Source organism: Parasteatoda tepidariorum, chromosome 4 (genome assembly GCF_982258835.1).
Source record: "Parasteatoda tepidariorum strain Cologne lab strain chromosome 4, Ptep-v5.0, whole genome shotgun sequence".
Classification (NCBI taxonomy): domain Eukaryota; kingdom Metazoa; phylum Arthropoda; class Arachnida; order Araneae; family Theridiidae; genus Parasteatoda; species Parasteatoda tepidariorum.
The window spans coordinates 40,075,070-40,102,346 of record NC_141758.1 but is presented as its reverse complement, the minus strand read 5'-3'; the positions used below and the strand labels follow the sequence as shown (position 1 = coordinate 40,102,346).

The 27,277-nt window shown below is 27.8% G+C and overlaps 1 protein-coding gene and 1 long non-coding RNA gene across 2 annotated transcripts in view; one reads left to right on the top strand and one right to left on the bottom strand.

Annotated features, from left to right (window-relative positions):
* Positions 1-1,052: 1,052 nt before the first annotated feature.
* LOC107448654 (zinc transporter 6) lies at positions 1,053-25,345 on the top strand. The gene is made up of 14 exons (XM_016063956.4): positions 1,053-1,265; positions 2,820-2,857; positions 3,062-3,148; positions 7,121-7,205; positions 9,779-9,821; positions 12,586-12,651; positions 13,424-13,504; positions 13,585-13,620; positions 15,444-15,587; positions 16,576-16,695; positions 17,765-17,867; positions 20,284-20,400; positions 21,586-21,690; positions 24,577-25,345. The coding sequence occupies exons 1-14, from the start codon at positions 1,259-1,261 to the stop codon at positions 25,051-25,053; spliced, it is 1,509 nt and encodes a 502-aa protein (XP_015919442.1). The 5' UTR covers positions 1,053-1,258; the 3' UTR covers positions 25,054-25,345.
* Positions 24,844-27,277, bottom strand: part of LOC147810907 (uncharacterized) — a 28,847-nt gene continuing 26,413 nt past the window's right edge. The window contains exon 3 of the long non-coding RNA XR_015433016.1: positions 24,844-24,979. This is a non-coding gene — a long non-coding RNA (uncharacterized LOC147810907). The remainder of the gene's footprint in view (positions 24,980-27,277) is intronic.

Sequence of the window (27,277 nt, the reverse complement as noted above, 5' to 3'; positions counted from 1 at the left end):
AAAAAATAAATAAATAAATCAGATACATAACCATATTTGACCAGAAATCTGTTTTTGTAAAACTTGCACAAAATCTCCTTTGAGCTTATTAATGGTCTTTAGATCTGGTCTTCAAGCTGCAACTGAGTATCCCGTACGCATTCGATAGGATTAAGATTAGAAGATATTGCAGGTCACTCGAATCTTTTAATATCCTCCGATTGGAGATATCCGTCTACCTACTGAGGCCTGTGTGGACGGGCGTAATCATACATAAAGATGAAATTTGGTCCATTTCATTAGAAAATAAAAGCTGCTTATAAAATTTTCTATGGTATGTACTAGTTTAAAAACATATTGACTCTGAAATATCTAAACTAATTTTTTTCAAGTGGTTTACTTTGTCCCATACCTAGGAGCATAGTGGATGACAACGATAGTTATAGGTAATACATAGTTTGAAATAAATTTTTTTCTCTTTTCGTTGAGAAATTATTGCTCTGGAGGAGGAAAAATCACCACAGTTTGAAATATACTCAGTGTTTTTACATTTGACACTCATTTCTTTCATATGTACGATTTATATAGAAAGTAAGAGTGGTTTCCCCAAAGTTAAAAAAGCGTACGGTATAATGTTATAGCTGGATCCTAATCCTGGACTATTTGGATATAATTATTGTGATACACAACTATGAACGGCATATCTGAGAAATTCATTAAATACTCTAATTTAATGAATTTCATTAAATACTTCAAGAAGAAATTCATTAAATACTTCAACTAATTGCAATTATCAATTAATTTTTACGTATTAATTTTCATATATTTGTATATATTGGAACCGAATACCAGATTCTTTTAAAAATATAAAATTCATAATAAAAGTTATTTGAAGAAGTGTAAAAACATTTAAATAAAAATTGAATAATATTTCGTTGAGTTTTCACGCAAATCAAATCAATAGATACGAAAGTTTTGCCGGCTGTGAACTTCTTTCGTAGCTTTTCTAAAACTTCACTAGGTAGCGCAGTCAATGTTTGAGTCTTGAGCTTCGTGGTCGAATAGTTTAAAGAGGTTTTACGAATCAAAATTTGCTTCGATGGCATCAGGTTGTTTATTTATAAAAAGTCAAAAGTGTCTGGTTGTCTTCGTGTTGACGGATTGGTGAATCGACTAATGTTTTTAATGATTTAATTAGAGTGTTAAATAACATTTACAGTTTAGAATGTTATTTATTTTTTTAGCCTCTTTATTTCCCTCCTAAGAAGTTATAATCAAAATGGAAGGTAAATTACTGTAAAGGATTTATTGAAACGTACAGAAGTCGCCGCTTAATATCTAACAAATAAATTTTTCTTCGAAACTAATTTACCCTATGATATAAGTTTCTTTTTCTTTTCGTGAATGTTATACTATAACACTATTCTCATAGATATTTTCATATTCGATACATATGTTTTAAATTTATCAACAAATCAAATGTTTCAATTAAATCTGTTCAAAACTCCAGTTTGAACTTCTTATTTGGGCTATATTTGATTTTACTTCTATGTTTAAAATTTGTGTATGACTGTGTTTTATAAATGTAATGTTGTTAACAAACATAAACTAACAGTTCTCGTAATGTTTTCTTATATTAACCATGTTCTACGTCATCCGAAAAAATTTAATTAGCTGCTAGGTTAACAAAGTGGAAGGTAAATTACTGTGAATGACTTGTTGAAACATATGCAAATCGTAATCCGTCAAACACTTGTAAATATTTGAAACTTTTTGGTAATTCTTGGGCATTTATGGTTGATATTTTATAAGGTTCTTAATTTAAATTATAATACAGTAAAACCTATGTAAGTTGACCACTTGCAGTGCATTGCTTAGTGGTCAACTTAGAGTGAGATAAATTTTTTCTCTCCCTATAACTCTTATATTATGTTATTCTTTTTATATTTATTATTTATTTATTTTTTTTTGTTCGATTTGTCATGAATCAAATAATTCTATTTTTTATATTACTTTATTCATCGAATACCTCATGTATCTTTAAAAAAGCGATAATTGCCAGAAATAAATAAATTTATTTGCTTAATTTTTTAATTAAATTTATCGGTTTGAAAAAAACTACATTTTGTTAGCGCAGGTATTTATTATAACATTAGTACCTACACAAGAGTGTGGGTGTAGCTTTTCTACGGGACATTACTGTACTTTCAGAAATGCATTATTTTGCTAAATAATTGTAACTTCCATCTTAAGTATTAAAGTATATTAATTTAAAATATTTGCATATAAAATAAATCATTTACATAAATTTATAGATTTTGAGCATTTAACTTTGAATTAAAAAAATTTCTGTGATATTAAAAAATTTTCCTAATTTAAGCTTTTTAATGTTATTAAAATTTTATTAGATTGCTAAGTATTCAATGAGAAAAATTATTATAGTCTGATGTGTAATATTATCTAACTTACTGTGATTTGTAACTTCATGCATATGGAGATAATTAAAATTACTCTTAATATACCTTAACTGGATGGGGAAAGAAAAACTGTTCAAAGACTAAAATCTTGCAATTATTCATATAATTATTATTTAAATTTAATTTAGATGCTTAACCATCTGATATATTTGCAAGTATGTCCTTTTCATTTCAAATCCTATTTACAAAGGGATTTACTATGCAGGATACTGAGTGTCGAAGAACTGAAAAAGTTTATTTTTAAAAGGTTCAAATTAGAAGTCGGTTATTTAACTAAATTAACCTGTTTTTTGTACAAAATTGCTTATAAAGACATCATTCTCAGAATTTGTATGACTAACTAAAAAAACAAAATTTTTTCAGATTTGCGTCTGAGGAGCAACTCTACAAAAACACTATCAGTTAGTATTATTGTTTTTAGTTACATTTTTGCAAATGGTTCATTATTATATTCATTATGTTTTGATTTAAATGAATTATTATGTCTTGATTCAAATTATTTTCTTAGTGAAACAATTTTACATTTTTATCTTATTTTCATTATGATATCAAATTGCTCTAAAATGGCTTAAATCTATATTATTCTTGCACTTTTTTATTAACAGGTCACCAGAAAAATACTTGGAAAGCATACTTTTTCTTTATTTTCATCATTGCTCCGTGAGATAAAGCCGGTTTATAAAGATAGTAGAGTATGTATTTTCATAAGATCATTTATGATTTTCTTTTGTATTAGGTTAGAATAAAACATGTTTCTATTATATAATATTCCATTGTTTGATTTTTTTTAACTAATTAAACTTGTATAAAATTTCTTCTGGTACAGTTTTTTCATAGTAAGTTGGTTTCTTTTCTGTATAAAATGAAAAATATTTGTGTGCTTTGCTAAGAATAAAAATAATTTACAGATAAAGTTAGTCAATCAAAAATTTATTAAAAAAGGATTAGGTTTAGCAGTAAAAATATAATTTGCAAGCTTATTTACTATAATGTTTGGAGGATATCACATACTTTTGTTGCTAGCCACTAGGGCTGGACGATATAGAAATTTCTTAAATCGATATAATCAACCCTTTTATATCGCGATATTAGGTTATATCGATTTAACAATCTAAACGACAAAACTAAGAAATAAATCCACAGTACCCCTTTTTTTATTCAAATGTATTGTTTTTTTTTTTTTTTTAACTCACTTACAGTCAACTCCTAGTCCACAGAAATTTTGACAAAGTTGTTCTGATTCTGAATAATTTTTTGCAGATATTCAAAAGCTTATTTAATTACTACAATTTACTAATTTTACTCTGTAACTTTTCACTAAAGGTATTGGAGAATATTGTTTACCTTTTTCTTTTGCATTTATTTTATTAGTAAAAAAAATTAAAAACTTTCACTTTCTCTGTACATATATAAATAACTATACATTAATATTTTTATTGAAAATATGCTTAAATGAACTAAGACTAGTTTAAAATTCATCATCATGCCTGCGCCCTAGTTTTTAGATTACACCTGGAAATTTCCCATTCCTATCATAATTTTTTTACTTTAATAAAAAATATACTTTGTAACAAGTCACTTTTGAAAGTTTGCTGTTAAAATATATATATATATATATATATATATATATATATATATATATATATATATATATTGAAAATTTGAAATTCATATTTTTTTTCTGAGCAATGAATCAAACTATCTTACTTGATTTTATAAAGTGTATTACTATTTATAATTTGTAGTAAGTGGACAATTTTTAAAAGTATCAGGAATATAGTGCTGGAGAACTTTAAATGGAATTCAGACTTTTTATTATTTCCAAAGTAATTTAAATCATAATAATAAAGATTTTATTTAGTATTCAGCATCTCCAACGACGAAAAAAAGGAAAAAAATATTTTTGAACAACCAGTATAATCAAAAACTGTAAATGTTTTTAACTTTTACAACATGTTATAGCTTTGATAAAAAAGTTTGGATGAATTTCAACAGAAATAACATGTATTTTCATGAAAATATAAACATTTTTTTTTTTACTTATGTTCATTGCTATCTGTTTGTTTCAACTAAATGATTTTTTTCTGAAAAAGGAAGGTGCAATTTTCTCTAGTTACCAAAACAGCAATTATATGTTTGTATCACAGATTTTAAAATTTAATGAAGTGAATAGATTTAGTGATAGATTCACCCCCCCCCCTTCCCGGCAATGACAAAAAAGAAGTATATCAGTAATAAGATGCAATTTCCTTTTATTCCAAATTTAATTTTTTAGTTGTTATTGTTGTTGTTAATTTACGTCGCACTAGAGCTGCATAATGGGCTATTGGCGACGGTCTGGGAAACATCCCGGAGGATGATCCGAAGACATGCCATCACAATTTTGACCATCTGCGGAGGGGATGGCACCCCCGCTTCAGTAGCCCGACGACCTGCGCGCAAAGTCGAGCACTTTACGGTAGCACAGTTTAACGAGGACCAATACCGCACACCCTCGGTCCCTATGCAGACTGATCCAAGTGGTCCCCCACCCGCACACTGACCGTAGACAGTGATGCTTGACTTTGGTGATCTGCTGAGAACCTTGTCTTAACGATCAGTCCTCTGCGGGACTTAATTTTTTAGTAAAATACGTTTAAGGTAAGATTTTCCATATCAGCACCAAAGTAATCGCTAAGCATCGGTGACTTCCGGCAGCAGCACGCAAGAAACTAAATAAAAACAACACCACAAAAAAAGGCTAATTTGAAAGTTAAAAATCGTTAACTTCCCCTTTCAATATTTTTTTACAATTGATTCCAAGTAAAACAAAACTGCAACTTCAGTTGACGCAAGAAAACAGGTACCGAACAATACGAAAATAGACCCGTAATGCACATGCCTTAAAAAGATAAATCTCTAAACTTAACATTATGCACGCGAGAAACTACAAAAAAAAAAAATAATAATAATAAATTTTAAAAAAAAAGAAAAAAAACATCACGATACACTCTTATTCGAAAGGTGAAATCTTTTAACTGATCCGAACGATACGGAAATAGCCCCGTAATGCGCCATAAAAAGATAAATCTCCCAACATTTATAATAAACACGCGAGAAATTAACGAAAAAGAATAATAATAAATAAAAAGATCACAAAAAAGGCAGTTACGAAAGATAAAATTAGTAAATTTCCTAAACATTTTTTTACAATTTATTCCAATTAAAACAAAACACCAATTTTATTTAGCGACTTCAGTTAGCGCGAGCAAACAGAAACCGAACAGTACGGAAAGAATTAATGTAACATACACGCTGAAAGAAAACCCGGTAAGATATTTAAAGATATTACGAAAAGAAACCTATTTCAGAAATCAGGATATGTAAAATTGAAGATGGGAATTTTCCCTCCTGCACGAGCAAGATATCCTAAAATCGGAATTCTAAAGAGAAGACAATCACATACACTTGGTGGTAAAAAATCCTCCGCAAATATCGATATAAACTTGAAATCTGAATGAGGAGATTCAACTGCACCGATCCCTGCTATATCGATCTGAATGAGGAGATTCAATTGCACCGATCCCTGCTATATCGGAGTTTTTTTTTCAACCGCCAAATATCGATATAACCTAGTGAATTAGTTTTGAATGAAGAGATTCAATGGCCCATTCCGATTTAACTATACCAACCCCTGCACCAGATGTGATTTTGGCAAATAGCCAAAGAAGTTGAGCACACGTGTTACCAAGAGAATGAGTTGATAGTTGACCTTGAATCTTTCCCTTACGCTACGGCAGATCGGACTCTGTTCTGTACATTCTCGCAATGATTAAACCGGTGTTTCACTACATTGGAGAGAGCAACATCGATTTAGCGTTTGCTGTCATGAATAAATCGATTTAGTAGAGTCGAAATGCTCACTCCGGAATTTTGTTGAAGATGAAATGGATAAATCGGTATTACGATGTTGGAGTTAAATCGATATATTGTCTTACATCGGTATAAAGCCCAGTCCTACTAGCCACAAAAGCTTCAGTAAAAATGTAAAATATCTTGAAGTTAGCTTATCTTTAAAATAAAATTTTGATTTTTAAAAAATGTAATTAATAAATGTAATTAATAAATAATAAGTGTATTTAAGAAAGATTAATTTGGAATTTTAAATGTGTATCATCTTAATAACTTTTTTGAAGTTCCACAATGAGATCAACAAATCAATGAGACCAATTTAAGTTTCAATTTCTTGTGAGCTGAGAGGATGAGATGAGTAAAAAAAAAGATTAAATGTGCAATATTGAATTATAATTTAAGCATCAAACTAAAAATTTAATGCATCTTGAATTTTCCCCTGATTCTATACATTTGTTTATATACATTCCATGCAAAAATTGCCTATGTTGTAAATTTATTGACTTATTAGTAGTAACATATCAAATTTTTGCAACGCGTAAAGGAAATTATAACATATAATCTAATATCTATAATAGAATCAAAATACATATAAATTGCATTATGCTATATTATTTTTTGCTTAATTTGATCTTTCATTTAACAAAACAAAGAAAACAAAAAACATTTCATAATGAATAAACTAAATTGTTAAGAGCCATAATTGCTGACTTTTTTTTAATTACTATTATTTTTCTTGCATGATTTGATTAAAAAAAAATTTTATTTTATAGTTTCAAAGAATAATTTGGTTAACTTTGCTGAATGTTTCTTCTCTATTGCTACTTATAAATTGGTGCAATAGTACAAGAAGTGTTGGTAAGTACAAATAACTTTTTTTCCCTTTAAAAAAAACAATTTAATAATGCATTATGCTAAATATAGTTTTGCCATTTCTTTTTTAGTTTGTAACATATATGCTCTTATTATTAATTTAAATATTAAGCTTTTAGAACAGTGAGGGGGTCGAGTTTAGAAAGCAGAATTGTGAAAAACCCAGGGTTTTTTTTTTTTTCAGGGTATTGAGGGTTTTTTCAAGGTTTCAGCAGGTTTTTTCAAACTTTATTGAGTTATTCATCTTTTTTTATTAATTCTTTATAATCTGAAACGAAGTCTTGTTGCAGTAAAAAATGCCATTAATATAATTAATAATTAAGCTATTAATAACCATGATTATTAACACATTTTATTATAAATGTACCGTAATTTTGCGGAGATACGTCGATAAATGCGACATATCTAATGGGGTGGCCAGATGGGTTTTTTTTTACTATTTAAACTAACAAATTCTATTTTGTTGAATTGATTCTCCAAAACTTCATGATTACTGTTCATCTTTTACAGCAATACTCTTTTTATAATTTACGATCAATAATGATTTTAAGAATTAACAATGGACGGGAAAAACAGTTTTATTTCAACAATTTTATCTGTTTATTCATTTGATTTATTTATAACTGGAATATAATAAATTAATTATAAAAGAAATAATGCTTTCGTGATCACTATATGCTTTAATTTTTGCACAAAACTATTTTATTTGTTTACTTCTTATATCTTTTTTTTTTTTTTTTTTTTTTTTTAATTATTCTAAAGGTTTTTACCTGTTTATCATTTGATCGGTTAAAATTTTAGTAATTTTAAATTAGTAAATAGAAACAGGATGCATTTCAGATTGTTTTGTGTTGTTCAATTTTACACATTATCAGATTTAATTTACTTTATTTAATTATTAATATTTTTAAAATATTGTAAGGGTTTTTCAACTGTTTAATTGTATTTAGATATTTCAAATCAAATTACGATAAAACTACGTAATGCGGTTGTTTTATATGTTATGTTACATTCTTTTCATCAATTTATTGTATTTTGATAACTTATATTTAGGTTCTTAATCACTTGGTTTACATAAAATTCGATTATTTTAAATTGGTTTTTATTAATGTTATGCTTTTGGGATTGTGTTTCATTTGAACTGTGCAGAATTGTTCACGGTACAATTTTGCTTACATTTAAAAAGTTATGATGTAAATAATCACTATTCATAATTTCTGATTTTACGTAAGATCACATATATTAGTTTAATAATTATTTAAATGATATTTAAACATATAATCATTTCTTTTCTATACAACTTGTTATTTGAAATAAATGCTTTAACTCCAAGATCAATCACCCAGTAAAAGTTTGTGCGACCTTTCTGATGAAAAACTTTTCCTTTCTAGTCTAATTATATGGGTGCAGCATATATCCCAGGGTGGCGTATCTCCGCAAAATTACGTTAATTTACGTAGATAAATTAAAAATAATATTTTTACCCACAGTAATAGGATTCGATTCTCTTTATAAGATTTACCTATTCTGTTTTAGAATTAGGAAAACTACTAAATGTTTTAGTAAATAAATAAATAAATTATTTATTTTAATTCAAATAAAAAACATCAATTTTCAAATTTTTAAAAGGAAAATGTGTCTATGCAATGAAACATCGTATTACCTATATTCACATTGTATTGTAAACATTATATTGTGTCCTATGTTATGTACAGTGAAAGAGAACTTCTAAAATAAGTTCTAGGATTTCAACAACAAGAAATACATCAAATCTGAAATTCTAGAACAAGCATTTCACCTGTTAAAAGGTGCTTTATTTTAAAAGTATTATTTATAAATACATGTAGTAAGACTCACTGGTCGAAGAAATTTTAAAGAATAATTTTTTTATTATTTTCCTATTTCATTTAATCATGTTTTGCTAAAAATATTATATATTGTATCTTGTAATCATCAATACATTAGTTTCAGTTGTATTGACGATTAGTATCTCAAATTTTTGTCAGAATACCTTAGTACATATTTTGCAATTTATAATATGTGTCTTTAAAAAGGTTAATTAAAAATTTAAAGCACAGAATATAGAAGTAATGGAAATATAAATATTTCAATGTATGCAGTTTGTATTTTATTCTATTACAACCTTAGTATTGAGAGCTGATTTGTTCATATTAAAATGCACTTATGAAAAAACCCACTTGGATTTTTTTGAGTTAGGTAAAATAATAACAGCCCTGAAATAAAATATTTAGAAAAATAAACAGAATTTATGCAGATTTGATTGTAGGAATACACTTTGAAAAAAATTATCATTCTGTGAACATTATTTACAATGTTTATGTACCAATTTTTAACATTGCATAATTTAAACTAATTAGGATTTTTTATTTTAAATGTCTTATTTAAAACGCTTATCACTTTTTGTATTCAAAAACATATTTTTATCCTTAAAATCCCAAGCTTTATTCTAGTAAACATTGTTTTTCCTTGTTTTAGGTTTTAAAATGTTTTCATTTCTCACATTCTATTTTAGTTATGCTTGTAATTTTTTGTTTTAGGTCTTTTGTCTTACACTTATCTTATTTTCTTCGATACATTATGGTAAGTTCACGACAAATCTCATTCTAACAAACACCAGCATTGCAGAATTCTCTCTGTCAGTGGTTCCCAAATGGTGTTCCACAGAGCCTTAGGGCTCTGTGGAAAGATCACAGGAGTACCGAGCGTTGGGACATATTTTTGCTAGTTATAATTTCTGAAAACTAAATTTATATTTAAATAATAATTCATTTTTTATTTGTATATATGAAATATTTAATGTTGCATTTATGAAACTATTTAATTGAAATAATCGAGGAGAGAAATTTTTTATAATAACAATAAAATGAATGAATTATGAATGTGCATCTAGGAAAATTTTTAGTTTTTCGCATCGTATAAAAATAACCAAATTTAAAAGTGAAAGAAGTATGTTTCTCTGATAACCATTCTCTAAGTTTTTCATCCTTTTCGGTTTTTATTTTAAAGGAAACAATATCCCATCTCATTCATTTTCAGTTTAAGCATGAACTAAAATTATGAGCTAGGCTAGTTACTGTTTCTGACCTGGGAATTTACATAATTTTAGACATAAATTCTGACATCAAACCCAATTTCAAGACCAATAACAATATGCCGAAAAAATTTCATTCTTCCTTCATTCACTAAATATTTTCCAAAATAATTAAAAAAAATTTAGATTATTGCATATTTTTAAAATAATTAATAGACTCTTGTTAATATTTTCACAACTGCTAATGAAACTTATTCATTAAATCTTAGGGTTCTGCCAAAAAAATTCAACCATTTAGGGTTCCACAGCCAAAAAATCTAGGAACTGCTACCCTATGTAACCAAAATGTTCCCATTCCTCATACCTAAACTAAGTCTTTAAAATTAGCTGTTTCAATTTCATAAAAAAAAATCTGTCAGTTAGCTGCGATCCCACAAGTAACAGTAGATACATTTTATTCAATGAATGATTACTGCTTCTGGTTGTTCTACTCCTTCATCTTCAGATATGGCTAGTTTTCATGTTTTTGTAAGAATAGAAAAGTAAATCAGTATCTTTAAAGTATTTCAGTTTAGATTTGATTTTTCCTAAAATCTTAATCAGAATGGTAGCTTTAAAACATTAGTAGAAAAACTACTACAGTCAAACCCCGCTGTAGTGAACACGGTTTATAGTGAACTCCCGGATATAGTGAACGAAATGTTTGGTCCCATGCCTTGCTATACATGCATAATGTTATTTTTTGTGGATATAGTGAACCAAAAAAGTGAGAAGTTGGATATAATGAACTTTTTTCTGTCTTCGACTGATTTTTTTCCCAATAATTTTGAAATTTCTACTTCAAAATAAGTACATATACCGATTTTGAAAACCATCTACAGAAGGGAATGTTGTGATAAGCATTTTTTCTTGTTTACTTCTTTTATCCCAATTTCCCATCCTTAAGCAAACCAAGCAGATGTTTCCAACTCAGGCAGATGATGCATCTGTAAGGTGTCAGTGGGATCAATATGCATTTTCTGTCAGTTGGAATTATTAATTTTTCATTATTGGTTAAAGGGTTGGACACTAATGTGTGTTAAGGCTCTCATTTCAACTCCTTTTTGCTCTCAGTTTAGTTGAAAAAAGCCTCAAACAAGTGTCTCAAATTTAACTATAGCGAGCAGTAAACGTCCTCCCTTGGTGATAAAATGAATAATCAGAAAAATTGATGCGATCAAGCTGATATTTTCAGGTAATGTAAACTATCCAAATCTGCTCATCAGCTAAAGATTACTAATTTTTTTCGTAAGCAAGACGAAGAGAAATGAAAAATAAGAAATTTTTTGCTGCTACATAATATTTTTCAGTCATTTATTTGAATAATGTGTGATAAAAGAGAGGAGTTTGGGAACCATTAGTTAAATTGCCTGCGTAACGGATATAGTGAACACCCGGTTATAGTGAACCAAAATTTCGGTCCCTTGAAGGTTCACTATAGCGGGGTTTGACTGTAATTACATAATTTGATGACAGAATTAAATGAAAATGTTACAGTGAAATATGGAATATTCGTCTTTTTTCAACCTCCCTCTGAACACCATTAAGGGATAATGACATTATTTTTTTTTTTACTTATTGTGTATCTTGGTGTATAAGTTCACTTCTTTAACCTCCAAAATTTTCGTGAATCAAGGGGTCTACTTATACACCAGTAAGAAAGACAACCATATTCTTTGATCTTGAAATATTAAATGAATTAATAAGGTCAATATAATAAATAATTCTGTAAACATAATACTCCTTTTAAAAATTATTTATGTGTACAAACTATATATAATTGTGATAACATCTTGATGCATAATAATTAAAGGGACGCATCATAATTGATTATGTTTGTGTATTTGAAACTTGAGTAAACTTTTAATACAGAATTCTATTGTTAATATTTTTAAGACAATTTTTCTTGTTCATTAAAAATAATGATAATTTTCAAAAAATGACTTCAATTTCGTAAGTTTAATGATATGAATTGCTAACAATAAAGATTTCAACTATAATTATAACTTTCTTAAAATAATTAGTCTTTTACTTTTTTCACTTTTAAAAAAAAAATAATTTGTTACTTAGATATTCTTCATTAATAGTTACAAAAATGTAACCTAACTTGTATTTTTTGTCAAAAAAAAATGTGGCAATAAATGCACTAACATTTATTGAGTTTAATTAATTTTTTGTACTCATTTATTGAATCAGTTAATGTGAAATCAGTACAAGGCAAAATTGCAAAAGTAGTAGTATTTTTCTTTGCCTTATTTCTATCTTATTTTACAGTTTATGCATTTGTGCTCTTAGTATATGGGTAGAGCAAAAGAAACCCAATCATCAGTATACTTTTGGGTAAGTTTTATTTAAAAATCATAGCTAAAGAAATAAATAATTTACTGAAACTAACAAATTTTTTTCCTGCATTATAGTTATAGGCTTTAAAAAAAAAATATTTCAAGATCATTAGGTTTTAATTACATTTTATGATTTGATTTATATTGAAAAACTTTATGATTAAGAAACACCTTTTTAAAATTTCATTTTAGAATTTTTTTTGAGTATTGTAGATTTAAAATATTTTTTGACTAATTAAATTGAAATATCAATTATGTTGATGAACAGTATTTTATGTAGCAAATTTCCACAGATTTACTTTCGCATAAACATGTGTTCTGAATCTCAGTGTGCTCAATAAAAACCAGTCTTTTTTTTTTTTCCTCCAGTGTCTTAGCAAAAAAAAAAAAAATTTTCTTACCTTGAATGTATAAAACTGTTTGTTGTAATATAGCTGATTCTGACACTTGTGTCATTTAATTCTTTCAATAAAAATGAAAACATTTATTTTTACAATATGAAGTTTCACTAAAATATTTACACCTAGTAACATATATATTAACTAAATATTTACATATATAAATATTGTAAATGTTTAAAAATAGTTTCATTAAAATAAAGTCACTAAAATATTTTTTTTTTTTTTGCTTTATTTATTACAAAAGAAAATTGATTCCTTTAATTTTTTGTTTATGTTGTGTGCAACAAAAATGAAATCCTAAATGTATGAAAATTAAAAAACAAAAAAGTTTTTAATGAATAACTAATATTTCTTTATATTTAAAAACAGATATGAAAGGCTAGAAGTTCTTGCTGTTTTTGCATCAGCATCTTTTTCATTCATTAGTTCATTCTTCACAATAAAGAAGGGGTACGATTTTTAATATTTATAAAGTATTAGTTATTTGATTGTTTTATTAATAAATGAAATTCTAATTTTATTTATTCTAGCATTGGAAGATGGGTTCAACAAACTCAAATTCACACGTAAGTCTCTTGAATTTAATTTAGTTTATAACTCAAATTTAAGGTTTATTTGTGTGTATAAGGTTAAAAGCCCTAAGCATGTCTATACATCGTCCTTCATGTATAGTCATATCTTTGAATTAGAAAGCATTATATAATATTTTGACATCATATTCTTTTTTTTTTTTTTTTAAATTTAAAAAAATGGACTTTGAACATATAGATATTTAAAAAGGATGCCCCCAGAGGTGATTAAGCATGACTATACATCATCCATTATGTATAGTCATATGTTGGAATTAGAAAGCATTATATAATATTTTGCCATCATCACATTCTTTTCTTTTTTTTAATTTAAAAAAAATGGACTTTGAACATATAGATATTTAAAAAGGATGCCCCCAGAGGTGATTACAAAATGCCCTAACTCAAATAGTTTTTTTTACCACATTTTCTGTTTATTAATATCAGAGATTTTGTATAAGCATTAGACTGTATAAACAATTACAGACCTGCCAACTTGTACAACCATCAATTAAAAAATATTCTTAATGGTTGTAACATTTATTTTTAAAGTATGAAGTTTAGTTTCTTAAGTTTCAAACCTAATTGCAAACCACTATAGCAAATCAATAGTTCAAACATGTGTATAAGATCAATTTATTAGACAGATAAAACAAAAATATGCGTTTAAAGTGTTTAAAAGCCTTTGTTAAGAAATTTTTTCCTGTTTTATTATCAGGGTGCGTAGCCAAATCTTTGAATCAAAAATAAGCACTTTTTAAAAACTTTTCAAGCACTTTACAAAAATTTTCAAGCACTCAAAAAATTCGTATTGAATCAATGATATTATTGAAGAACAAAAACTTTTTATGAACAGTTTTAGCATTAAAAAAAAAAACCCAAAAGAAACGGACGTAAATCGAAACAATCAGTACTTTCCCACATCACCGAGTGAATTCAACTTGACTCTGAACTCAGAACAAAAGTACCCTTACCCCCTACATCAAAAAAGTGTTAGAAGTAAAATAAAATAAACAAGAATAAAATTAAAATAAATTAAAAAGAAAAACATTTATTGAGGATCTGACTCTATACAAATTGGAGCCCTTGGGTTTCAGTTTCGAGTGTGCGCGCATGCGCAAGTCATAACGTGGGTACGACATGAAGTCCGTGTTAGTGATTCCGTAGCAAACACCCCATTTTTCGTGGAATGCAGGGGATCCGCCAGATATCACTGAAGGAAGAAAGAAAAAGCACTTTTTAAAAACGCCAGCTGAAAAAAGCACCTTTAAAAGCTTTTAAAAACGAAATCCCCCAAAAAGCACCTTTAAGTAATTTTTACAAATGCTACGCACCCTGATTATTTTACTACCAATTTGTAAAATCGTTCCTAACAAGTTGGCAACTATGCAATTAAGCCAACACTGATCATAATTATCTACAACATTTCAACAAACAGTGGAATCTATACTAGCAACAAGTTCAAAACCAACCTTGTAAAATCTTTCCTAATAATTTGGCAGCTATGCAATTAAAAAAGTTTTTTAATTTCTTTTTGAAAAACGCTATTCAGCGTTTTTGGGGTTGGTAAAATTGTTACCTTGGTTGCTACCAATAATAAAAGTTTAAAAAGTGTTATTAAGAATACATAAACTAACATCTTTAAACAAATTTACATTTATTAAGAGTCATAAATTTAATAGTTATAGATTAAGAGATCGCAAATTTTGGACATCCTAATGAAACAACAAAATATTGTTATATTTTAGGTCATTATTGATTTAATTATATTGTGTGATTTTTTTTTAAAAACATTTAATTATAATATGTCTTCTGTTTAGGGGCAGGTTGTTTCCTGGTGTGCTTATTGCCTTTATTTGTCACATGTTAGTGACACATTGCATGAAAAATAAAGGCCTCAATTTGGTGATTTGTGCATCTGATTCAAGCTGGCTTCAAAATCGGATTTCATCTTTTAACCAGAGGTAAACTGACAAAATTATTTCACTTGAAATTTATATAAAAATCAAAACCTCTTCCGTCAAAGAAAATAAATTAATTTGTATGTACTTTAATTTTTTTATTGTTTTGATATGCTCACATGTGAATTTTGAAAAGGAAATCTTAAGAATAACCTAAAGAATAACATAAATTTTAATTTTGAATCCTTTTTTTATTTAACAAAATGTATTTTTTTTAACGAAACATATATGAAATATTTTTTGAGCTATGTGAAACTTAATTACAGTTTACTGCTGTTATTATTGCATCCACATGCTGTTGCCTTGAAGGTGCTTCAGTGGTACCGGTATGGGCATAGCTTTGACTTTTGGTTATTAGCTCAAGGTTGTGAGTTTAAGTCTAGTGGCCAATTAAACAACTGTCCTGTGCTACACGGGGCAAGTTAACTCTATTTTGACTTAAAGTCCTGTTACTATGGTAGAAAAAGAAAAAATATCCTGTTATGGTAGAAAAAAAAGGGTATCTAATTATGTTAGCTGATAGGGGTCAAAATAATGAGGCATTTTTGTCGTGGCTATTTACAGATAGAGCCCTGAGGCCATGTACTTAGCCAGCTAGGGTGTATGTGACCATTTAGACTTAAATGTAAATTTAAAAGCTACTTTTTTTAAATTTGCATGCAAAATTTTGCATGTAAATTTATTTCCGAAGTCAAGAAAAATTTTCGAAGTTTCTTTTTATCTGTACAAATGTGTAAGATAGCACCTTATATTAAAATCATTATTGATCAACTTGTTGCTATCTTAAAACATTGAATGTAGCCTGCTTTTTTTTTTTTTTTTTTTTTCTTAAAAAGTTGCAGAAATATGCCCTTTGAAACAAAATTTTCAATCACACAATTTTTTTAGCTCTTGTCATTTCCTTCATAAGTGTTTATTGTACCAAACTATGTCCTAGTTTGTTTTTTTCGAACCACTACAAAACCTGAATATTTCTTCTATACTTTTGTAGCTTAAGTCATGTTGTTCCTGGCATCTCAGGTAATACATGCCCGCGTATAAACCCATTCTCTCTTCTGGGTTGTGCAGCTGGAGGAATTCTTATCATTGCTGTATTCTTCATAGATATTTTGTAAGTACAAAAAATAATTTATAAGTGTATCTATCTTCATTATTTTGTGAATGGAAATTGTGTAAAAATCAATATAGATAAAAGTTTTAAAAAAATTGTAATTTCCTCAATGAACTTAAAGTTTAATTTAAAATATCTAATTTTTGTTCTCTCAGCTAGTTCTTAAAGTAAAGGCAGAAGAGATATCTCCTATTCTTAATTTTATTCCCTTTATGTTAGTTATTTTTTATTACTGTTTGATGTCATTATATTGAGTTAATAACATCATTTGAGTATAACAATGTTTAGTCACTTCTAACTTTTATGGCTTTAATCCTCTGAGCATTGAGCTTTTAATAACCGTTGTTGAACAGCCGACTAAATTTTTGGGTTTACAACAACTAATGTTCAGCTCCGTAGCCATGTAATTTTGAACCCAATCCAGAAGACAAGGGAACTCCTGGATCAAGTATTGGAAGAAATTTGCCTTTGTGGAGGACTTTTTGATGGAACTAACCTGCATTTTCGTTACACGGAGAGGAAGACTACGAGAACCTCCCATGGTTAGCCTGACAGCAAAGAGATTCTAATCCATGATCCGCCTGCCACTGAGGATATTTCACGTCAGCACTGTGATCGGTGCAAGTCGGATGCGAAATTCGTATCGACCAGTCATCACCGGGATCGAACCCCGGTTCACCTCATTGAAAGGTGAACGCTCTAACCCCTGAGCCATCGCGGCTCAAGCATTGAGCCTTTGAGCAAAATTGTGCTAAAAGTTCCTTGCACACACTAGTTTCCCTTTGTGTAACATAGAGAAAACTTGTTTTATATGCTGGAAGGCCTTTCAATTTTAATCTAAACTCTTCAATTAATTTTGTCACTTACCTTTTATAACTGAATTTGCACTACTCAAATTTCTTGGTTGTTATTTCAGCTTTAAGTTATCCTATTTTTAATGTTCCTTACATTTTAAGTTTAATATTTAAATTTGATGATTAAAAAACTGACTAAACTGTTGACTTTTTTTTTTGCTTTTAGACCTTACTATTGCTTGAAATAATTTTTGTGCATATTTATTTTTGTATAGTGATTACCATAGTGCAGATGCAATAGCAGGAATTATTATATCATTCTTCATTTCTTTAACCATGTTTCCTGTGTGTGTCTATACTGGAAAAATCTTATTGCAGGTAAAATTCATAAATTTGAATAAAATTGTAATTAAATTTTTAACTTATTATAGCATTAATTTGACAATTATGATAAAAATCAAGCAAGAATTATTTCTTAAAATTGATTACTTACAAACACATAAAAACTAGCAATTTTTTCCCCACAATCCAAAGTGATAAAAAACTGCAAATAAGTATTTTGTGTTTTTCAATATCCTCTCATAGCGCAGTTGTATAAAGGATAGTTATATTATGATTCTTTATTTAAAAATTTCATGTTCCAGAACTAAAATCAATGTTATGAATAAAATATTTTTTGGTCATGTGCTACTTATTAAGTTTAATATATTACTTTATAAATAGAGCTTACAGCTAATGCGCAATAATTTAAAATCTTTCCCAGGAAGAGTGAGAACGATATCAATTTAAATTTTTGACTGAAAAAATAAAATACGCCTCTTTTGTGTAATTTATGTAATCTTGAACTGAATTGAAACAAAAGGCAGATATCAGTGAATCTTTTTTTTTTTTTGCTACAATAATAAAAAAATTTAACCTTCTATAGTGAACATTTTGGTCACCCTCATAAACTAACATTTCAATAGTTAATTTTTTAATGAAACTTCAAGTGCAATTCTACTGGTTTCTTAACTTTAATTCATAATAGTGAACATAGTTAGGAGAATTGTTTAAAGGTTCTTTTAAGGATTTAAGGCAGGAATAGCCAACCTATTTGTGTTTAAGTGAACATTCTAGAATAAGGTTAGGTTGAACATCAGGCATAATTTATTTTTTCTATTTGAATTTACAGTTTGAAATTCTGTTATAATTATTATTATTTATTAACAGTTGAAATATTTTTTTTTATCATGATTTCACTGCAGCAAGAGCAAATACGACCATTGGTGGGTTCCATGCCTAGGGTAGGAAACCCCTAGTTTAAGGATATTAGTTGGAGTTTAAACTTTGCTTCCACATCACGAGTACCAGGGGTAGCACTTTTCAGTCCTGAGGATTGAAATCAGTCTTGAAAAGATCAGTGCGATGAAATTAAACCTCCAATTAATATTTAATTCCATCTAGTTTTGTAAATTAAGTTTTTAAAGTAAAAATTAAATTTTTCTTTTAAAAAAATGTTAATTACTATTTTTTGCCAAATCAATATAGTATTATATTTAAAAAAAATTGAGTTTATAGAAATGACAAAATTTATGATGATAAAGGGAAAAATAAGTTAAGATAATGAATAGAGATAGGTGTAAAAAGATATGAGGTTAGCTGTTATTTTTGTTTTGTTTACCATAAAAAAGGTAAAATAAAGAAAATAAATTTATCTTTTTAGAGAAAGTAATCAAGTTATTGATATAATATATGAATCATTCTAGTGTAAAGTGAGCTATAAATTTCTGAAAAATCTGCTAAATAACGCTAGATTGTTTTAATTGGTCAAAAAATAAGTTTCAGTCTTGATATTAATGTTTTTAGAGTGGTACCCATGAGCATAACAGTCTAAATTCATTCTAAGTTGAAAACAATAAATCTTACACAGTGCCATATGCTTCCAAATTCTTGTTTTAATAAAAAAAAATCTAATTGTTCAGTTTTTTTTTTTTTTTTCCAGAAAAAAAAGGCAAAGAGTATATAAGTAGTATAAAAGTATAGAAAAATAGCACATCCTCTTATTTAAAATATGCTATTTGACTTAAGATTATTGGCAATATAAATTTCATTGAAAAAATTATTTTGTTATAAAGTTTAAAGTAAACAAAATAGTCACTGATGTTAATACAAATGTATTTTATACTTCCAAAAACTATTTTAATCCATCTTTGCGAATCTAAAATTGCTGTTGTATTGTTAATATTTACACAATCTAGCCGCCATATTTTACTTTAAAATATCTATTTGATTTTAAAATATCTTTTGAAAAAAAAAATTTAACAAAAAATATATTTAGTTAGGAAAAAAAAAAATTTAAAAATTACATGCCTCCCCGTGAAGAGTATTCAAGAATAAAAATTCAGTAGTTTTTTCAATGTGTGATGTATTTTAAATAGGTGACATTAAAATGAAATGCATTTGCATATGACTCAAATACTTCCAAATTTGATAGAAAAATAACCATAGTTTCAGTATGTTAAATAAAGGTTAATTTAAATATTATTTCCTAAAATTATTATTTAAATATTTAGCATTTTAAAAACATCCAATACTAGGTATAATTTACAATAATTAAGCTTAAAATAAAAGGAAATAAATAAAAGAAAAAAATCCTTATTTAAATATTTTTTTAAAAAAAGAAACGCTACTTTTTACACCGTTATTCTCATTTTAATAACTTTAGAGATGAATATTTTGTTTTAATATTAATAAACTGCTATTTATCTCACATTTTTTTTTTTAAATAATATATTTTATTTTTTTATTTCATTAGGCTACACCTCCACATATTGCTGACCTTTTAGACAAGTATTTAAGAGAAGCATCTACTTTAGATGGAGTTTTAGAATTCAGAAATGAACATTTCTGGCTTTTGGGATTTGACAAAATAGTAAATATTTGTACATTTTTTTTTTTTTTTTTTAATGGTCATCTTCTTTAATTTTGATATTTGTTTCATTTATTTTTATCTAAACTATTACATTTCAGACTATTATACTGGATCTTTTTAAACGAAAGATATTTTACTAATCACCTTACCTAATTAAATCTTCTGATTTTTATATAGTCTAAAAAGTTACTGAGGATTTGAAAACTTCTGAAAAACATCCCTACTAATTTTATTTATTACTCTATGGCTTGAATAAAAATTTAAATAAGTGCTAACTTAATAAAGTAAGTGAGATTAAAATAGATCAAAAATGCTCTGTTGGCTAGTTATATCAGTTTAATTTCTTTTTAAAAAAAAAAAATTATGGTAATTTTTATAAAAACTTTTGGTTATCTAAAATAAATTACTCTTTTACATTGGGATACCTGCAAGTGGCGTTGTGTAGGTATCTTGATCCTGATTGGTTGTTGAAATGTGGCATTTGTTTACAGTAGCAACTGTTCTTTCCATTCTATTTAGAGTAAGCCAAGCCTGTCAAGCATCAATTATTTTTAATTGCAGAACCACCAGTGAGTTAAGTGATACATTCTATATTCTTACAAAAAGATTTAAATTCTTTCACTATTATTTCTTAACACAAAGACAGACATGGAGTCATGTAGAACATAAATTAATTATGCATCAAAGTTGCCAGGTAAACAAAATAAAAATATATCATGGTTACAATAAAATACATAAGCAAATAAAAAAAAATCTAAGTTATGTAAAAGATGTAGACAGGAAAGAATTATATTTCAATAAATTCGATGTTCGATGCGGTGCTGTATATAATTAACTTTTGTGGAGAAACTTTGCTTATAAACAATCAGCTGACGTCACAGGCCATAAGGGTGGCTATCTGTCATCTTCTTGAAGTGCAAGTACCAAATTCAAATATATGAAAGAAAGAAGTTTGATAGTCTTTACATTCAATCTCAAATATGCTATAAAGTAGTCGAAAATTTAAATTCTGTAGTTATTAGTTCATATTATTAAGTATTAATTTTCAGTTATAAAATATCTTTGCAGTTTGTTTAAAAAAGTACTTGTTATAGGCACTTGTTTTAATTTTAATGAAACATTCTTTTGTCCTTGCTTTGATCAAATGAAAGGTTTTTTTTTAAATTGCTAATTCTATGTTTTCAGGTGGGAACAATACATGTTAGAGTCAGACGTGATGCAAATGAACAAATAGTTTTATCTCATTTGTTGAATAAGCTGTCATCTCTTGTTACTGATATTACTATTCAAGTAAGCTTCATTAACATTAATCAATGAAGTTAAAATTAACAATTTAGGAATTACTTAAATACAATGTTACATGTTTCAATTTATTATTTGTAAAGTTCTTTTTCTATTACTTTTGAGCTTAAATTTACAACTACAGCGATTTTTCTTGTATGTTAATTAATTTCGTGGGGCTGGAAGGAAAAAAAATTTCTTTCCTTTATATGTACTGGATGTAAAATAATTTTCTTTTTATAGTGCTTAGTGGCCTACACCCTATACCAATTCAAAAGAAATTTCATATAATGTTATTTGAAGGTATGGGCTCAAGATTGTGTGTGTATGCGATAGTTTGTAAGAATATGGCTCTCACAATTACAGTGAATAAATTACGAAAATTTATTCTGTTACCCTAACCTTGAGAGTTCTATTGTTATAAATCATCTATATATCAAGCCTATACCTTCAAATAACTGTATATTATATTTAATTTTGACTTTTTATACTGATACACCACTGGGAGTTCATTTGTTCTTGTTTATGTATTATTTTAATTTGTACAGTTATTGGGGAGACATTATTTTTAGTTATAGATGCATCCAATGATTTCATGTATAAATCTTACCTTAAAATATTTTTAAAAAATCATTCTTTTACTCACCTCAAAACAATTCAAACATTATGTTAAAAAAAATCTTTTGATTGGAAAACTGTGCTACTAGCTCTGTATTCACCGCTGACACTGACTCAGCGCAAAAAACCTGGTTTGGAAATACAGTGTACTCCCGATTATCCGGGTTTATCACCGGGACAGGTCGCACGGACAATCGAAAAACACGGATAATCCGAAAACTCCTTTTGTGAAAGAAAAATTCTATATCATTGCAAAAAATATAAAAATTACTGACATTTGCATGTATAACATCAAACTAGGAATTTTTCTTTTTTAAAAAATGTGTAATGCGTCTTCGCCATATATCGATACACATATTTTACGAACCGCAGTAGTGTCACCGTAATCAAATCCTCCAATATAATGTAATAAAGTTTCCACAGAGCAGCAGAATGAGAAATAGTATTTCAATCATTTACTACATCTTCTGTATCAGTTACTATCATCACTATTTGATTTAACAACATAACGATGTCTTCATCAGTCAAATACTGGAAGCAAGGCTCACATGCATCACTTTGAAACCTATCTTCTAAATTTTCTTCATCAAGAATTTCGAAACCTTCGATTTCTTTTGCTTGTTCGAGAATACTGTTATCATATTTTTCTTGAACATCTGAAGAGGATTGTTCATCAAGCGGTATGATCTTTATTCATGATCGTGATAGCTAGACGGTTTTACCTTTGACCATGCTGCTGATATTACATATACTGCAATCCAATAACGAATATTGCTTCCAAAAATTTGGTATTGTTATAACTTCATGAATCAAATTTTTTTAATCTTGAAAATGTTTCTCTTTATATTTTCTGTGTGACTCCGGAATGAGCACGGATAATCCGCAAACCGGATAATCCGCAAACCGGATAATCGAGAGTGTACTGTATTTACCATAAGACTAAAAGTGATTTCAGTATTTTTTGACCGTCTGCTTCTTAACCACTTATTTTGAACTCACTGTTAACTTACACTCCAGTGGTAGATAAAAGAGACCATCAGAAAACAGTAGTTTTGCAAGCAGGATCGATTGAGGATAATTGGTATTTCGAGGAAATTTTTCATCCCAAGGTGGCATGCCCTGCATTGCTAATGTTATATATATATATTATTAGAGCTGCAGTGGCTCAGGGGATAAAGCAATTGCTTTCCAATGAAACGACCCAGGTTCGAATCGCAGCTGTTGATGGGTGATTTTAACTCTATTCACAGCACATCAAAGCTACGGAGTTAAACATTGGGGTCGGCTGTTTAACACCAGTTATATTATGAAAAATATACATATTATTGGTGATGATAAAGTTTAAGGAAAGAATTTTTTTTCCAAATATTATGACCTATTTCATTTAGGTTTTTCTTTTGCCAGCAAATGTGCATTATTTTTTATACATTTATTTAGGTCATTTTTTTTTCTTACAAGCTCTGTTAAAAATAGTATAAATATAAATTTATATGTCAAATCTGCTCAAAAATGTATTTTCACTAGTATTGTGCAGCTCCGAATATAAAAAGTTTTTGCTAGCTCCAAAATGGTTATGCTGCTGTTCCATTTCTGAGAACGTTTTGGTAGGATTTTATTTGCTATTGTTTCAATAGTCACGCAACAAAAAGGTTTCAGAGTAAATTCTAAATTTTGGCAAGTTACTTTAATAATTGGTTTTTATTTATTTTTGATTATATAAAATCGTTTTACATTAAAGAATTTATGAAAATGAAAGCTAAATTAGCTCTATTAGAACTACTAAAATATAAGAATAAACTGTTTTGCTTTTACTGAAATAATTTAAAAAACTGTGAAAGACTGAAATCTGGAGAATGTTTACTTTGACCACTGTATGTAGACAATCATATAATCACTTTTAAAATGTCTGGAAAAAAAAAATTATGTCCAATTCGATATTTTAATATCTGATTGGGATTGATCGGGAATGCTAGAAAAATGTACACCGGCACTTTCCTTTTAAAAAAAATAATAAATAAATAAGACATCAGAACAAGAAATATCTACCTAGTATTCTCAATACTGATGTTTATGTTAAATATTTAAATATTGATGAATATATTAAAATTTAAACGACTTTTAGCATATATTTCAGACATTTACCAAAGTAACTGCATAATTGCTACTATTCATCAGTGGAAATCTTTTACAGTGAAATGTCTATGACATTGAAATTATTAATTTCACAGCTACTAAGTATTCTAGACTTGCTGATTTCATATGTTTAATTCATTATAGGTTTTCAAAGATGAATGGGCATGGAGCTCAACCACGAGGCAGATTTTAAACGATCCTTTTCTAAAGTTTCCTTCCAAAAGTGAAACATTTCCAGCTACAGCTGCTATCCCTAGCCCTAATGTGGGAAGTCCAAATACTACCATCTGTACTAGTTCCAGTTCTTACTCATCTAGTAGCTCCAGTTCTAGTTCTAGAACTTTCGAAACTAAACAGTCACCTGGTGTATTTGCTGCTATTCCTTTACCTCCATCTCTATCATCTTCACATTCTCCGAACACTGAAGTGCGGGAATTTTCAATAGAAATGAGCCCTGGTATCAGTCCTATACCAAAGCCTTCCTATGACTCCAGTCAGGGGACGCCATCTCATCAACACATTTATGACTTGCAAAGTATATCTAATCCTAGTAAATATAGTAGAGAGCTTATTATTAATCCCATGTTGACATCCAGTCCAAATTATGGATTTAGGAGCTGATACATACACTTATCTCTGTTAAAGTAAGAATTGCTATTATTTAAAAAAACAAAACAAAGATTCTGAAAGGCTTTTTATACCATTATGGATGTTTTTGAAAAAGCTTTGATATTTTGCCTTGAATGAAATATTTTATGAGGGCAACTGGATAAAATTATGAATGAAATGACAATGTGCTTTTGAATATTTTAAAAAAAAAAGCTTTATTTTTGTGAATTTAAACTGATCTCTAAATTTCTCTGTATATTTCATTATTTAAAAAATAATTAATAAAACTCATTGTTTATATAAATGGTTTCCAAAATATCATTAAGATATATTAAGTTTTCTTATATTGATAGTCAAATATTTTAAAAATGTATTGCGAATCAAAAGTTTATTCGATTAACCCTTTCATTACATAAGGTAGAAGTTATGCAGGGGTTTGCCTGCCTTGTTTTAAAATTTATCATACTGAATTAAATTACTAAGAATTTTTTTAAATTTTCCTAAATTGCATTTTTCATTATAATACTTGCAAACTCTTGTTATGCAACACTTTAATAAGAAAGCTTACCGACATGCAATGTGCTCGATTTGCGGCGTGATGCACCAGTCAGTGGCATCATTTCAGCAGAGTGAACTGTTCCAATCGTAGTGTCTATAAAATGATTTGTGATGAAAAATCACAGGAAAGAGGAAGTAGATAAAAATATTTTGTTTACTGGGTTTTGCTTAAAGCCGATTCTCGGCAAATTTCAAAATTTTTTGCAAGTTTGTTTGCAGATGGCATTGCTGCAAGGAAAACAATGTTTTCTCCTTAATGTTAGTATGTTCCAAGTGAAATAATTACCTGGTCATCTGCTAATTTTGTCCTCTGACTGTTTTATAGTTTTTCTTAGTAAGAAGTGCCATCTGCTTACAAACTCTAACTAATTATATATTTTTTCCTAAGCAGAATTCAGTTAGCCATTTCGTTTCTTTTTGTGATTTTAGAACATCGGTTAGAAGAGCCACTACTACAGTAACTAACTCTGTTCCATAGTGGTTTTCTTCTACACTATTCAATGAAAAAAACATTGCTTATCAGATAAAGTTATACACATATTTACTCAAGTAACTCAACAGTTAAAAATTAAAATACATTGCCTTATAGTAGAAATTTGTTTAGCATCCAGTTAAAATATAACAATCTAAGACTGATAAGTAAAGGGAAATGTTTATGACATATCTTAGTTTCCTGAATATATTGTTACAAAAATTTTAAAAATAATTTTTTATACGAAGCATTGTTTGTAAAATTATTTTCTAAAGTATTGTAAATATTTTTTGCTACATTTGTTTTCTAATTTGATTAATTAGGATCATTACATTTATGTTTAATATCATATAATTTTTATTTTGAATGATTTTTTTTTAGAGCACTATTCAATGAAAAGCAATAAATATGTTTTTTTTTTTTTAATTATAAGCATATTAGCCACCATTCATTGCAATAATATTAATTAAAAATGGAAAAACTTTATCATGCTGAAAAGCCTGGACTAATGCTCAGAGGGTTAAATATAATAGCCATCATTCATTACAATGATATTAATTGAAAAATTGACGTTTATCCCACTGAAAATTCATGCAACGACTTGAGTAACACTCAGATTGTTAAGTATAACAGCCATAATTCATTGCAATGATATTAATTAAAAATGAGCAAGTTATTGCTCAGAATTTTGTTTACGTTTTTAAATGTTTAGTTGAAAAAATTTATATTTATTTACAAGGTCACAATTGAAAGTTTTGATTAAAGAAAGTACTAAGAACAAACAAAAAAAGGGCAAAAATGAACAGTGTTCTAAATTAACTGGATGATTTAGTTTTATAACTACAAAAAATTTATTAATTTAGACTTGTATATGAAGTATCTGTTGTAAAATTTTTTCCATAAAAGTGTGCATTCACTGTAAAGTTACTCTTCTAATTAAAATAGAGATCATTAAACTTACTTTATTGATTAAAGTTACGAATGAATCTTAGTGAAAAATCCAATATAAAATTGAAATTTTTTGCTATTTTAGCTATTTTTGCTATTTTGCTATTAGGTCTCTGGAAAAGCAAAATGTTTATGTTGATGTGTAGATAATCTTGAATTTTACACTAATGCTTGATACATTTAAAATTATTTCAAAAAATTAATGGTTTTAATAACTTTCTTTTTATTGAAGATACTTTTAGAAATAATTTAAATAAT